Source organism: Nicotiana tomentosiformis, chromosome 1 (assembly GCF_000390325.3).
Source record: "Nicotiana tomentosiformis chromosome 1, ASM39032v3, whole genome shotgun sequence".
Taxonomy (NCBI): domain Eukaryota; kingdom Viridiplantae; phylum Streptophyta; class Magnoliopsida; order Solanales; family Solanaceae; genus Nicotiana; species Nicotiana tomentosiformis.
In genome coordinates, this window is record NC_090812.1 from 134,074,859 (window position 1) to 134,091,057 (window position 16,199).

Here is a 16,199-nt window from a genome sequence, read left to right on the forward strand (position 1 = left end):
TCACGTCTAGTTGGATTTTGCGTCGTGACAAAACATAAGTCTACTTTGCCTTGAAGATTCAATCTTGTTGTTTTTCCTCTTATCTCTTTTCTTATTGATGCCTTTGGTATTGCAGTTGTGGCCCATATGCCGGACGTAGTTCCTGAACTTAAGGAATGGGTCGAGGGCCTTGTGTCTCAAAGGCCATATTCTGAGCGTGCTTGAATGGAACTATCGAAAGGTCGATGGGAGGCCCGCAATCATGGTAAGATTCCTTTCCTGATGCAATAATGTTTGATTTCTTCCTTTCGATGCCTAATTCTTATCCATTTTCTATTGTAGGTCTGCCCAAGGACATTCTTATGAGGCCTCCAGCCGGTGATGAGTACGTGCCTCTCGATTCCCCTGCCCCGAGGCAGGGTGATAAGAAGAAAAGAAAGGCTCCGAGTTCCCCGAACTTGGAAAAGAAAAAATCAAAGAAGAGGTCGCGCAAGCCCAAGAGAAATGCCGGTGCTCTATCCTTGGACTCAATTCATCTGCTAAGGGACGAGTCTGAAGAAGAAGAAGAAGAAAAATTCAATCTGGTGGCCCGCGTGCGGGCATGTGTCGTGATACAAGGGCCTTCCAAACTGGAGGAGGTCGGTGAAGGATTTTTAGCCGAAGCTCCTGAGCCAGAAGGGGTTGAGGCCACCCTGCTCCAAGCTAGGGTGGTCGAGAGAGAGACCGGAGGCGAAGCTTCTCGACCAGAGGGAGATATCCCGAGGGACGAGCTTGGAGTGATCGACATTACTGGGTCCCCCAAGATTTTAGATGCCATGATCTGCGAGGCCGGTTTGTTAGAGAGTCATTCTTACGAGGGGCCTCACTGGGCGATCGATATCCATCACTTCCTGGACAGATTAAAAAGTCCACTGCTTCAGAAGATGTCATCAGGTTTGGTGATTTTTCGGTTCCAAGGAAGGTGCCGTCATCGGGTGCCACTGGGTCTTCTTCGAGCCCAAAACTCCTGGACCGATTCCTGGCCCAAGTGTTAATCTTGACTGCAGGCAGTCGATAAATTTGTCAGTCCCAGAGGATGCTTGGGTTTTCTTTGCCCCCATGGGGTTTCTAGCTACCTCAGCTGTTTGGAGACCAAAAGAAGACCATGCCATGAAGGACGCGGTGAAAGGACCGTGCCTATTCAATGAGGCCCAACATGCTTTGAATCGGATAATTTTGAGGATTACTTCTTTTACTTGTTTTAAATTTGAAGTTATAAATAATCCTAACATCTTTCTTCATATTTACAGGCCTTGGTATTGCACCATGAAGCTTTCCTCCAAATCCGAGAGGAGTTAACTCAGCACGAAGTTGATGATCGAAACGTCATCGAGAAGAGAGATAGTTACAAGCTTCTGAGTGAGAAGCTTCAGGTCGAGCTAGAAGAGACTCGGGAGGAACATGATGGTTTGGTCGAACACGTAATACGAATATTCGATCTTAATGATGATGATTCAAAAGAGACTTGACCAGATCGGGCAGCTTCAGGTAGAAGTGGACGCGGTGAAGGTCGAGGCCGAAGAATAGAAGAAAACTATGGACCGTCTGGCCTCATAAAAAGAAACTGCTCGCGCACATTTGGCTTCTGCCAAGGTTTACCTTCGAGCTGCGAAGGGGAAAAACTCGGTGCAGGCTAAGAGGATCGGGCAGCTCCAGTCTGAGTTTAACTCTGCTATTTTCGGCCAAGAGAGACTAGCTAAAGAGCTCGAGGCGGCCAAATCGGAGGCGGTCGTGGCCAATACCAAGGCCGATGCCAGGGTGGCGCAATTTAAGGTTGAGGTCGAGGCCATTCTGGCACAGGCCAAGAGCATGGTGGATCATGCGAAGTGTGAATCTCGGAGGGAAGCCCTCAAGGGAGTCCGAGCATAGGGCTTCGATATATCGAAAGAAATCGAGAATGCCAAGGCTGAAGAAGCTAGGGCCCGGAAGATGGATTTCCTCGAGGAAGGCTTCGAAGGCGGGGAAGACCCCGAGCATGAAGACGCTGCTTCCGATGAGGATTAGGCCACTTAGGTTTTTAGACGTTTTTACTTTTTTGTATATTTTTGAGGCCATTTTGGCCATTCTACATTCCTTTATCGGGTCATTCTGGCCTTTGTATATAACATATGATGGGGCTATTCAGCCTTTGTAAACATTTTGATATATATATATATATATATATAAGGCTTTTCCCTTTCATGATTTTCAAATTTTCTTCTTTGCTTTATTTTTTATTCGCAAAGGTCGAGATGCCTTAGCATAAGGTTATGTTCGAAGGTTAGAACAAGCCTTATCTCTATTGCCTATCTGGGTTAAGGCATTGTAGGGGTTTGATGTTATCGAAAACCTTTCCCCGAAAATATCTTAAGTTTATAACTTTGCCGAGGGCAGCCTTTAGAACCGATTGTGAAAGTTTTTTGTTTTTCGAAGGCCTAGTTTTTGTTACGGGTTTCGGACGTCTCCGAGCTATGTTAATTAGGCCGTAGCCTTTTAGTTCGGGAGCTGCCCATTGGGCTTGTTTTCCTGAGTTATTCGGGCTTTCCCAAGATAACAGTCACCGAGTGGGGGAGTGGTTGTTAGTATTCCGGTTATGTATTACCCTTGAGCTCGTTATTTTCGGAAGTACGAAACTCTTTAAGGGATGTAAAAAGGAAAAAATTTAAAACATAAGATGATTGTAAGGAAAGTACTTCTCTTTATTCTGGAGCAAAACAGTCATACATGCGTACATGTTTTATGCCTGGGCTCGAGCAATATATGTGGGCACGGTCCGTTTTGACCGTTTGGCCCTTACAATAAATCCTATCTATCGAGACCCTTCCTTTATGAAGTAGTTTCCTCGCTAGAGTTGATATCCGAAGGTAATGCATATCAGAGGGTAGCCCCCCAGTATTCAAGGTTGATTGCAAAGGAACCTCGGATATTTTTGAATTGTTCTTAGGTGCCGATTCGTAATCGGGCTTGATTCTAAGTTAACATGATCCATTGTTTCCTCGTTAAAAACCTTGCTAAAAAACCCATTAGGGACAAAACCGGTCTAAGGAAAAAAGAGTGCAACACGTGCTTTCAGACCTAAAGACTTTGTGCCGCTTCTCGTTGATCACCTGCAAGTGTTAGTCTGAAATAAAAAAAGAAATGAAATGGGGCCACACCTTAACAGTAATACCCTTTTAGGTGAGATATATTCCCATTGCTTGGTAGTTGTTCTCCATTCAACGTTCCGAGCTTGTAGGACTCTTTCCCGGTGACCTCGAGAATCCGGTACGGTCCTTCCCAATTTAGACCCAATTTTCCTTCGTTCGAGTTCTGGCTATTTATGGTGACTTTCCTCAGCACAAAGTCCCCGACATTAAAATATCGAAGATTGGATCTTCGATTGTAGTATCTCTCGATCCGTTATTTTTGCGCAGCCAATCGAATAAGGGTGGCTTCGCGCCTTTCGTCCAATAGCTCCAAGCTTGTAATCATCGCCTCGTCATTTGACACCTTTGTTGCATATCTATATTTGATACTTGGCTCCTCGACTGAAATTAGGGCTTCAGCGCCATAAACCAATGAGAACGGAGTAGCCCCGGTACTAGTCGTCCCAGTCGTGCGATATGCCTAAAGGACTTTGTGTAGTATCTCCTTCCATTTTACTTTAGCGTCGGTTAGCCTCTTCTTATGATTTTGGATGATGGTTTTGTTGGTTGATTCGGCTTTCCCGTTCCCGCTAGGATGATAAGATGTTGATAGGATTCTTTTGATCTTATGATCTTTGAGAAATTTGGTTACTTTGCTGCCGATGAACTGTTTCCCGTTGTCACACACAATTCCGGATGGCATCCCGAACCGACATACGATGTGGTCCCAAATGAAGTCGATGACTTCCTTATCCCTAACCTTCTCGTAGGCTTGTGCTTCAACCCACATAGAAAAATAGTCAGTCATAAATAAGATAAATTGAGTGTTACCTGGTGCCCATGGAAGAGGGCCAACGATGTCCATTCCCCTCTTCATGAATGGCCATGGCGATAAGACCGAATGGAGTAGTTCCCCGGTTGGTGAATCATCGGTGCATGTCTTCGACTTTTGTCACATTTTCGAACAAACTCTATCGCATATTTTTCCATATCGATCCAGTAATAGCCGGCTCTGATTACCTTCTGAACCAATGATTCGGAGCCCGAATGATTTCTGCAAATACCTTCGTGAATTTCCCTCAGAACCTACTCGGTATCTCCCTATCCCAGATGTCACGACCTAAAATCCATTAAAGGTCATGATGGCGCCGGACACCACTGTCAGGCAAGCCAACACTAAATAGTTAATTAAATTCTTATTTTAATATTTTTAAAAATCTTAAATTTAATTCAATTCAACTAGTAAAGGATGAATTTACAGAATAGATACAATGTTTTCCAATTTCAATACTGAACATCCCATAATCATCCCAGAACCCGGTGTCACAAGTGCATGAGCATTTTCTAGGAATTTAAAATAAAATACAATAACTTTCCGGAATAAAATTTGGACAGGAAAGAAAATACAATACTCTGAAGAAGACTTTGTTGGTTGCGGATCCTATATAAGATGCAGCTCACCTAAGTTCCCACAATAACCGTGCCTCTGCACCCACAATGCCACTAGTCATATATGTACCTGCACAAAACGTGCAGCAAGTGTACTATGAGTACGTAAATCAATGCGTACCCAGTAAGTATCCCGGCTAACCTCGAAGATGTAGTGGCAAGGGGTCGACTTCGACACTTACTATGGGCTATAAGTAAATAGAATAATATCATTAATTTAGACAAGGATTAATTAATACAGTTGCAAGTCCATTATTCTGAAGTAAATAAGCAGTTCTTTTATAATTAAGAACTCTCCAAATTGATTTCCCATTATTTAATAATTTAACTCAGGCCGAGAAGGCAATATCAATTATTAAAATTTCCAGATCAATCAATTAAATCATGCGCAAATCATGCCGAGGTCTTACGGCCCGATCGAATAAATATTTAAACTGTGCACTGCCAGAGGATCGAATGACGTGAACCATAGATGCATCTATTTACTACCGAGGTGCTCGGCCCGATCCACAAATAACAATTATTTTCAAGAAAACATAAATTTCTCATACAAACCTTCAAGTAAGTGAATTTAACCTTATACAATGCTTTTATCAATTTCTATCATGAATAAGTGATTATATTAGCAAGTAAGGGCACAGACATTCCAAGTATAGCATGATACGGGTCCTAAACTACCCGGACAATAGCATAATAGTAGCTATGCATGGACTCTCATCACCTCGTACGCACGTAGCCCCCCACAATTAAGTACAAACATTTATTTAATTCACCTATGGGATTAATTCCCTCTTACAAGGTTAGAAAGGAGACTTACCTCACTCCGAAGTTTCATAACCGGCTTCTGAGCCCTTCAAACAACTCGAATCGATGCACAACGCTCCAAAACTAACCAATAATTATGCAAACCCATTAATATACACTCGAATACTCATTATAATCCAATTTATAGCAATTTCTAACCTCGATTGAAAAGTCGATAAAAATCTCCCTGGGGCCCACGTTCCCGGATTCTGAAATTTTTTGAAGATAATCATTGCCCATAAGCTTATGAACTCAAATATATGATTTATTCCCAATTCCATGCCCAAATTCGTGGTCAAAATCTAAAATACCAAATTCTAGGTTTTCTACCAAAAACCACACAATTTATACTAATTTCCATGTTTAAATCCTTATACAAACCATGTATTTAACTTATAATAAGTGGGAATCACTTACCTTGACATTGATGATGAAGAATGAGCTCCAAACTCGCTCCAAGACCGGCTCTCATGAAGAAAATGAAGTAAAAATGAGCCAAGCTCTCGTTTTTAAAGAACACACTGCCCAGCCCCGACATTTGCACATGCGGTCCAATAGCCACTCTTGCGGATCTGCAGGTGCGGTCCAAATTCCGCTCATGCGGTCCTCACTACCCAACCAAGACCTCACACCTGCGAAAGTTTTTTTCGCTTCTGCGATCTTGCGCATCTGCGCAAAGTTTATGCACCAGCGGTAGCTACCTCGCTCCTGCGCACACACAGGTGCACTTCTCCAGTCCACTTCTGCGGCTCCCCCAGCTCTAGTCCCTTCTCTTTTCTGCAAGAAATTCGCCGCACCCGCGATCTCGCACCTACGGCCAAAGTCACGCAGGTGCGATTACACCAGAAGCATTAAGCTTCATAAATTCTTAAGTCCAAAAATTGATCTGTTAACCTTCCGGAATTCACCCGAGGCCCTCGGGACCTCAACCAAATATACCAACACGTCCCAAAACACGTTACGAACTTAGTCGAGCTTCAAATCACATCAAACAACGTCGAATTCATGAATTGCATCCCATTTCAAGCTTAATGAAGTTTAAAATTTCAACTTCTTCATTTGATGCCGAAACCTATCAAATCACGTCCTATTGACCTCAAATTTTGCACACAATTCATAATTGACATTACAGACCTACTCCATCTTCCAGAATCGGAATCCGACCGAGATATCAAAAAGTCCACTTCCGGTCAAACTTCTCAAAATTATCCAAATTTTCAACTTTCGCCAAATCACCCCAAAATGACCTACGGACCTCCAAATTCACTTTTGGACGCGCTCCCAATACCAGAATCACCATACGGAGCTATTCCCATACTCGAAATCCCAAACGGCATTGATAACATTGAAATGCACTTCAACTCAAATTAATGAAATTCTTCCAAAATGCTAACTTCCGCAATAGGTGTTGAAATGCTCCCGGGGCATCCAACTCCCGATCCGAACATACGCCCAGGTCCGAAATCATCATACGGACCTGCTGGAACCTTCAAATCCCGATTATGAAATCAGTAGATCATCCTGAGTCCAAGCTCATTAACCAGCTGCACCAGTCCATTCACTTCTCATGGACGTCAACTAAAGGTGCGACAATACATTCCAATCCAAAGTCATATTGTATCCTTCTTCATCTCAAGCAACCCCTTTCTGTTGTATCCATTCTCCCACCATATAGTAGCCAATACTTCAAATTAAGTACGTAGACCTAGTCACTGTCCACCATGAAATCCCGAATCACTCTAAACTTTCCTCAAGGCACGCTATCGTATCAAAGAACCTACATGCTACTCCGCCACTCTCCCACTTTGGTCAAACTCACTTCTTTAAGGAACTACTCGACTTATGTTTCCTTACACTTGGCCTTTTAGAAGTTTAACCGCTGCATGACACCTCCCATATGTCCTTCCTCATCCTTCGCTACCCAGTTGTTGCCTTAACTCAAAATTCATTTCTGTAGCACCCGAACCATTAGATCACCGCCAACTCTAAACCTCCCTGAAGATCATCTTCCTTGAGCTATCAATATTACGATTACCGATTCGATTCTGAATAGTGCGACCTCTAGCAGCCGCTTTCTCGGCACCATTTAATATACTCTGCCCCAAGGCGAATTGAAGGAAACAATAGCACCGGCAAACTTAACCCTTTATAACCAATCAAGGACGCTGACACCACATCACAGGTGAAGATTCCACCATGCTCGAAAATACTAAGTCCCGCTACTCCATCAACCCATGTTTGAACATTCTTAGTTCGATTGCGTTTCCTCCGTCGGAAGTAAAATACTGAATCTCTGAATCACGCACTGAGTAAGCCTCCTTTCAAGTCATTCACTACCCCGACACATAGGCAAGCATCCTACCATCACATGTGCATAGCCTCAAATCTCTCAGAAGTAAAACTACTGAGCTGAAATGACAGAATATCCTTCCACAAGGCGACGACAATAGCCCAAACAACTACGCAGGGAGAAACAACCCGCACCACATCTATAGTACCATTACAATTCCTCAATTCCCGATTTATAACCAGCACTTCACGTCACATAAGATTGAATGGGAAATAAATGAAGGCATAAGCCTCAAAGTAATCAAATCGCACGATGAGATATCAAGAAGGGAAGTGCTCCTAACAGTCCTGTAGCCTCTCGAAGATAAGTACAGACGTCTCCATACTGATCCGCAATATTATACTAGACTCGCTCATGACTCGTGAGACCTAAGTGAACCTAGTGCTCTGATACTATGTTGTCACGACCCAAAATCCGTTAAAGGTCGTGATGGCGCCAGACACCACTGTCAGGCAAGCCAACACTAAATAGTTAATTAAATTCACATTTTAATATTTTTGAAATCGTAAATTTAATTCAATTCAACTAGTAAAGGATGAATTTATAGAATAGATACAATGTTTTCCAATTTCAATACTGAACATCCCATAATCATCCCAGAACCCGGTGTCACAAGTGCATGAGCATTTTCTAGGAATTTAAAATAAAATACAATAACTGTCCAAATACAAATTTGGACAGGAAAGAAAATACAATACTCTGAAGGATACTCTGCTGGCTGCGGATCGTATATAAGAAGCAACTCACCTAAGTCCCCGTAATAACCGTGCCTCTGCGCCCTCAAGTCCACTAGTCATATATGCACCTGCACAAAACGTGCAGCAAGTATAGTATGAGTACGTAAATCAACGCGTACCCAGTAAGTATCCCGCCTAACCTCGAAGAAGTAGTGGCGAGGGGTCAATTTCGACACTTACTATGGACTATAAGTAAATAGAATAATATCATTAATTTTGACATGGATTAATTAATACGGTTGCGAGCCCATTATTCTGAAGTAAATAAGCAGTTCTTTTATAATTAAGAACTCTCCCAATTGATTTCAAATTATTTAACAATTTATCTTAGGCCGAGATGGCAATATCAATTATTAAAATTTCCAGATCAATCAATTAAATCATGCGCTAAACATGCCGAGGTCGTACGGCACGATCCAATAAATATTTAAACCGTGCACTGCCAGAGGGTCGAATGGTGCGAACCATAGATGCATAAATTTACTACCGAGGTGTTCGGCCCAATCCACAAATAACAATTATTTTCACGAAAACATAAATTTCTCATACAAACCTTCAAGTAAGTGAATTTAACCTTATACAATTCTTTTATCAATTTCTATCATGACCAAGTGTTTATATTAGCAAGTAAGGGCACAAGCATTCCAAGTATAGCATGATACGAGTCCTAAACTACCTAGACAATAGCATAATAGTAGCTACGTATGGACTCTCGTCACCTCGTACGTACATAGCCCCCCACAATTAGGTACAAACATTTATTTAATTCACCTATGGGGGTTCCCTCTTACAAGGTTAGAAAGGAGACTTACCTCGCTCTGAAGTTTCATAACCGGTTTTCGAGCCCTTCAAACAACTCGAATCGATGCACAACGTGCCCTGATTCCGAAATGTTTTGAAGATAATCATTACCCATAATCTTATGAAGTCAAATATATGATTTATTCCCAATTCCATGACCAAATGCGTGGTCAAAATCCAAAATACCAAACTCTAGGTTTTCTACCAAAAACCCCACAATTTATACGAATTTCCATGTTTAAATCCTTATACAAACCATGTATTTAACTTATAATAAGTGGGAGTCACTTACCTTGATATTGATGACAAAGAATGAGCTCCAAACTCGCTCCAAGACCGGCTCTCATGGAGAAAATGAGGTGAAAATGAGCCAAGCCCTCATTTTTAAAGAACACACTGCCCAGCCCCGACATTCGCACCTGCGGCTCCGCAAGTGCGGTCCAAATTCCGCTCCCGCGGTCCTTACTGCCCAGCCAAGACCTCGTACCTGTGAAAGATTCTTCGCTTCTGCGAACTTCACAGGTGCGACCTGCTATGCACATCTGCGCAAATTTTACGCACCAGCTGTAGCTGCCTCGCGCATGCGCACATGCAGAAGCGTTTCTCCAGTCTGCTTATACGGCTCCCCCAGTTCCCGTCCCTTCTCGCTTCTGTGAGCAATTCACCGCACTCGCTATCTCGCACCTGTGGCCAAAGTCACGCAGGTGCGATTACACCAGAAGGATTAAGCTTCAGAAATTCTTAAGCCCAAAAATCGATCCGTTAACCTTCCGGAATCCACCCGAGGCCCTCGGGACCTCAACCAAATATACCAACACGTCCCAAAACACGTTATAAACTTAGTAGAGCCTTCAAATCACATCAAACAACGTCAAATTCATGAATCACACCCCATTCCAAGCTTAATGAACTTTAAAATTTCAACTTCTACATTCGATGCGGAAACCTATCAAATCACGTCCGATTGACCTCAAATTTTGCACAAAAGTCACAATTGACATTACGGACCTACTCCAACTTCCGAAATTGGAATCCGACCCCAATATCAAAAAGGCCACTTCCGTTCAAACTTCTCAAAATTATCCAAATTTCTAACTTTCGCCAAACCCAAAATGACATACGGACCTCCAAATCCACTTTCGAACGCGCTCCCAATACCGAAATCACCATACGGAGCTATTCACAGACTCAGAATCCCATACAGGCATCGATAACATTGAAATGCACTTCAACTCAAATTAATGAAATTCTTCCAAAATGCTAACATCCGCAATAGGTGCCGAAATGCTCGCGGGGCATCCAATACCTAATCCGAACATACGCCCGGGTCCAAAATCATTATAAGAACACACTGGAACCTTCAAATCCTGATTCCGAGGCCGTTTACTCTAACTCTGAACTTCCTAAAATTAAATTCCGACCATACGCACAAGTCACAATACCTAAAGTGAAACTGCTCATGGCCTCCAACCGCCGAACGACGCACTAGAGCTCAAAATAACCGATCGAGTCGTTACACCATACATATCGCGTGAGGGCCATCGAACATTCTTCTGAACAAGGTTCCATCTTCGGACAAGGTGAATTGGGATGCCTTTGTGCGCAGGGCCCTCGATTCCTTTGGATCTGAGGGATGTTCCCCGGTCTTCAGATGCTCTATGTATTTATTTCTCCAATCCCAGGTTAAGCTTATGGAGTTTATCTCAGCATGGCCTTCTTCGACTACCGACCTCATGAGTTGCATAACAGCCCCTGAGTTGAGCTCGTCGTCCTCGACCGATGACCCTAAGTTTGCGAGGGCATCGGCCTCACTATTTTGATCCCGAGGAACGTGCTGCAACGTCCATTCCTTAAATCGATGTAAAGTTACCCGTGACTTATCTAGGTACCTTTGCATTCATTTTTCTCTAACTTCAAACATTCTGTTAACCTGATTCACCACAAAGAGGGAGTCGCACTTGGCTTCGATCACCTCCGCCCCCAACCCTTTGGCTAGTTCGAGACCTGCAATCATGGCCTCATATTCGGTCTCGTTGTTAATCAATTTCACAATTCTAATAGATTTTCTAACCACATTGCCTGTGGGCGGTTTAAGTACAATGTCGAGTCCGGACCCCTTTGCGTTCGATGCTCTGTCTGTAAAGAAGGTCCAGATTCCCAAGGACGTACCCGAGTTTACCAACAACTATCTTTCGACATCGGGTATTAGGGCCAGTTTGAAGTTAGCCATGAAGTCTGCTAAAGTTTGAGACTTAATGGTTATTCGGGGTCGATACTCAATATCATACCCGCTGATTTTTACAGCCCATTTGGCCAACCGTCCCAAAAGCTCGGGTTTATGCATTATATTTCGCAATGGATAAGTTATTACAACATATATGGGGTGACATTGAAAGTACGATTTTAGTTTACTAGAGGCACTTATCAAAGCGAGCGCCAGTTTTTCTAGGTGGGGATATTTAGTTTCGGCCTCACCTAAGGTCCGGCTAACATAATAAATCGGAAATTGCATACGTTTTTCTTCCCGGACTATGAATCCACTTAACGCTAACTCCAACACTGCCAAATATAATTACAGTTGTTCATCTGCCCTCGGCGTGTGAAGCAGAAGCGGGCTCGATAAGTATCATTTAAGCTCTTTCAAGTCCCGTTGGCATTCCGGAGTCCATGTGAAGTTATTTGTCCTCTTCAGCAACGAGAAAAATCGATGACTCTTATTGGAGGACCTCGAGATGAATTGCCCCAGGGCGACTATGCACCCGGTTAACCTTTGCACGACCTTTACGTTGTCTGCTACCGTGATGTCCTTGATAGCTTTGATCTTGTCGGGGTTGATCTCGATTCGTCGATTGGATACCATGAATCCGAGAAATTTGCCTGACCGGACCCCGAACGTGCATTTTTCCGGATTTAGCTTCATGTTGTATTTCCTCAATATCCTGAAGGTTCCCTGCAAATGCTTCAAATAGTCCTCTGCTCGTAGGGATTTATCTAACAAGTCATCAATGTAAACATTCATAGATTTCCCTATTTGTTCTTCGAACATCTGGTTTACTAGGCGTTGGTAAGTGGCACCAACATTTTTTATTCCAAATGGCATTACGTTATACTAGTAGGTATCATATTTAGTGATGAACAAACTCTTTTCCTGATCATCCGGGTTCATTCCTATTTGGTTGTACCCGGAATAGGCATCGAGAAAACTGAGGATCTCATGGCCGGACGTGGTATCGATCATGCGATCGATGTTAGGCAAAGAAAAATAATGCTTGGGGCATGCTTTATATAAATCTTTGTAGTCTACACACATTATCAGTTTGTTCCCTTTCTTAGGGACTACTACTATGTTTGCTAGCCATTCAGGGTAATTTACTTCCCGAATGGACCCTATTTTAAGAAGCTTAATTTCCTCATCTTTGATGAAGGCATGCTTGATCTCGGACTGGGGTCTTCTTTTCTGCTTCACCGGATGGAACTTCCGGTCTAAGCTTAGATTATGGGTGGTGATATCCGGTGGGATCCCTGTCAGGTAGAGATGGGACCAAGAAAAATAATCCATGTTAGCTATAAGAAATTGAATAAGTTTTTTCCTGAACTCGGGAGTTAACCATGGAACTTGGTCATATCCCCTTTGATCACATGGAACTTGGTCTCCTGGATGGTCCCGGCTACATTCACTGGCAAAGTTATTTCACCCTTAGTAATTTCATTAGCCATGTTGAATCTGTTTAGCACTCGGGCCGCGGGCACAACTTGGTCCTATAGGCCGAGCTGTTCTACGACCCTTGATCGAATGATGTTGGCCGAGCTACCTGGATTAATTAACACACATTTAACTTGAATCTTATTCATGAGTACAGATATTACAAGTGCATCGTTATGGGGCTGCATGATTCCTTCTACGTCCTCATCGTTGAAGGACAAGGTTCCTTTTGGTATGTAATCCCGAGTTCGTTTCTCCCTCGTTATCGGACCTTGGTGCGTTTTAACACTTGCCATTGGGGAACATCGACCCCTCTAACAATCATATGGATGACGTGTTGAGGTTCTTCCTACTCATTTTGTTTGTTGGAATCTCTGTTCTTGAAAATGATTCTTGGCTCAATCACTCAGAAACTCCCGAAGGTGCCCGTCGTTGAATAAACGGGCTACTTCTTCTCTCAACTGCCGACAATCTTCCGTTGTTTGGAAATGGGTTCCATAATATTTGCACATATGGTTGGGATTTCTTTGGGCTGGATCGGTCTATAGAAGTCGAGGCCATTTAGTGTCTTTGATGCGTCGGATAGCCGATACAATGGCCGCTGCGTCAACATTGAAGTTATATTCTGACAACCGTGGTGCTTCTTTAGGTCTGATATGCCTGTCGAAGCCATTCTTGCTCATGAGTACTCGAGAGCTCTGGCCTCGGTCATTTCTCCTTTCACTTCATATAGGGTTTTGCCCAGATCCACTGCTCATACAATCTCCATTATACGGCTGGTATCGCTCTCTGTTCAACCTTGGTTCTCGATCAATGTCCCTTTTGATTCTGTCAACGGACCTGGCAGGATAAACGGACTCGGAAGGAGCCGATTCAAATCTTCGATTAATACCAATTATGTACATCGGCCCAGGTAACAACCGAGTATTCTATCAAATTCTGCTTCAACTGCTGCGAAGCCACTAAGCTTCATACATTGAGTCCTTGGGTGAAAGCCTGAATGGCCTAATCATCGGCGACCGGTGGTAGATCCATTCGTTCCAATTGGAATCGAGACACAAACTCTCTGAGCATCTCGTTGTCCTTCTACCTTATCTTGAAAAGGTCGGACTTCCTAGTCTCGACCTTGATGGCTCCGGCGTGTGCCTTTACAAAGGAATGTGTAAGCATAGCAAAAGAATCAATAGAGTTAGGTGGTAAATTGTGGTACCATATCATAGCTCCCTTTGACAGTCTCCCCAAATATCTTAAGTAACACGGATTCGATCTCGTCGTCCACTAGATCATTCTCTTTAATTACATATATGTCAGAGGTGGCATCCTCATTTGGGTCGGTCGTTCCATTGTACTTAGGAATCTCGGGCATGCAGAACTTCTTGGGGATCGGTTTGGGAGCCGCGCTCAGGGGAGGGGGGGCTTTTGTACGAACATTTTGGAATCCAAACCCTTCAATATTGGTGGTGCCCCCGGGATTTGATCGACCCTAGAGTTATAAGTTTCCACCTTCTTGTCATTTGCATCGATCTTCTTTTCCCCTGACTCAACTCGCTTTGTTAGTTCCTCAAGTATCTTCATGATTGTGGAATCGGCCCTTGATTCATTCCCGTTCGATTTCCTTGACACTGATTCGACCATGTGAACAACTTCCTGGGACTGCTCGGGCTGGATCCTTCTTGGTGCATGATTCTGGTTTTCGAGCTGGGCTATCGCGGCTTGTTGAGCCTGCAACATCTCGAAGATCACCTGAAGGCTGATCTCGCCCTCTTCGCCACCATGTGTGCTTCGAGCGACTGATCAAACATCCCTACGGATGCTACTCCCGAGATCGACGGCCAAATTTGCGTTGATGGCTACATGCGAGCTGACGTCAATTGGATCTCCAGCCAGAACTCCATCGAGGCCAACTAGAGGTACGTCGTTCCCTACTACTATGTTGTCATTTTTGTAATGGTGACCGAAGTCATTATCCACGTGTATGGGTGCTATCTGAGAGTTAGACATTTTAATCCTGGGATCAAAGATACTCACAAGAACAAGTTTAAAATAGTATGTGTTACAAAAGTCAGTACCAGGTAATTGAATTTACCCAGAAAATGGATAACAATTGAATTTATACGCGGTTTTAGGATACATGATATAACTTGGCACTAATTAAGAGAATGTATTAATATTGAAATGGACGATAAAAGAAATAGATGCAAACCAAACAAATCGAATAGCCTTGGCCCTCGAGTTCGATCACCCTTGAACCAACAGAAGTTTCAACTGATATAAGAACAGAGTCACAAGATAATGAAAGCTAGAAAAAGATAGTATATTGCTTTATGTTGCGTAAATATGATGTCTTTTACAAATGATCATACCCCTTTTATATAGTAGAGAAGTCCTACTCTTGATACAGTTCGAAATGAAGTAAGAAATATCATGATTGGCTAATTAATCGGCCTATCCTTGATACGTACCGAGATCTCCGCTGTGATCCAAGCCCGATCGCGGATATTTCGTCCTTCTGTTATCCAGCTTAGCAAATTTCCCTTGATCTCGCCTGATCTGGATCTTGTTCGGTCCCGGGGTCTCGAGCTGGACGATCTAAATTTTAACCTCAGTTTGATATGATTTGACGTTAAACCTTAATCTATCACATTCCAGTCTCGAACAGTCACGCAAGGGCCGAGCCCAGTTTTGACCGTATACAACATTAGCACTGAGATTTTTCAAAACATGAAGATGCCTGATACTCATATTGCCAATGATGGGAAGCGTTACAGGCTTGCAGTCTTGAATGAGTCTCTAACATTAATTTGTTATCCCACTCCAGATACTGAGATTGATTCGACTCAAAATAGAATGGACATCTGGATAATGATGTAGTAGGGAGTAAACGAGTGTTGGACTAATAAGTACATAATTAGACCTCTTCCTATTGAATCCCCATTAACAATTTGGAGGGACCATTTATTGCTTCTTCAAAGCAAAAGTGGACATTTTATTTCCTACAATCTTAGTTCCAATGAAGTTAAGGAATTCGATTTACATGGTTATCCTGAAAACTTGAGAGCTATAGTTTACAAGGAAAGTTTGATTTCAGTTCCAAAACGAAGACGTGAGCATAGTAGAAAAATTAAAAAGTTTTAAGGTACTTCATGAAAGAGCAACAGTTTTTGACAAAAAAAGAAAGGTTTTTTCATGAATTCTTAAAAAAGAAATTGTGGTAAGTATCTTTTTTCACTAAA

General features: G+C 42.8%; 1 protein-coding gene across 1 annotated transcript in view; it reads left to right on the forward strand.

Annotated features, from left to right (window-relative positions):
• Positions 1-16,101, forward strand: part of LOC104102340 (F-box protein CPR1-like) — a 35,460-nt gene extending 19,359 nt beyond the window's left edge. The window contains 1 exon segment of the mRNA XM_070201293.1: positions 15,664-16,101. Within this exon segment, the coding sequence (XP_070057394.1) occupies positions 15,664-16,101 (438 nt within the window).
• The last annotated feature ends 98 nt before the right edge of the window (positions 16,102-16,199 follow it).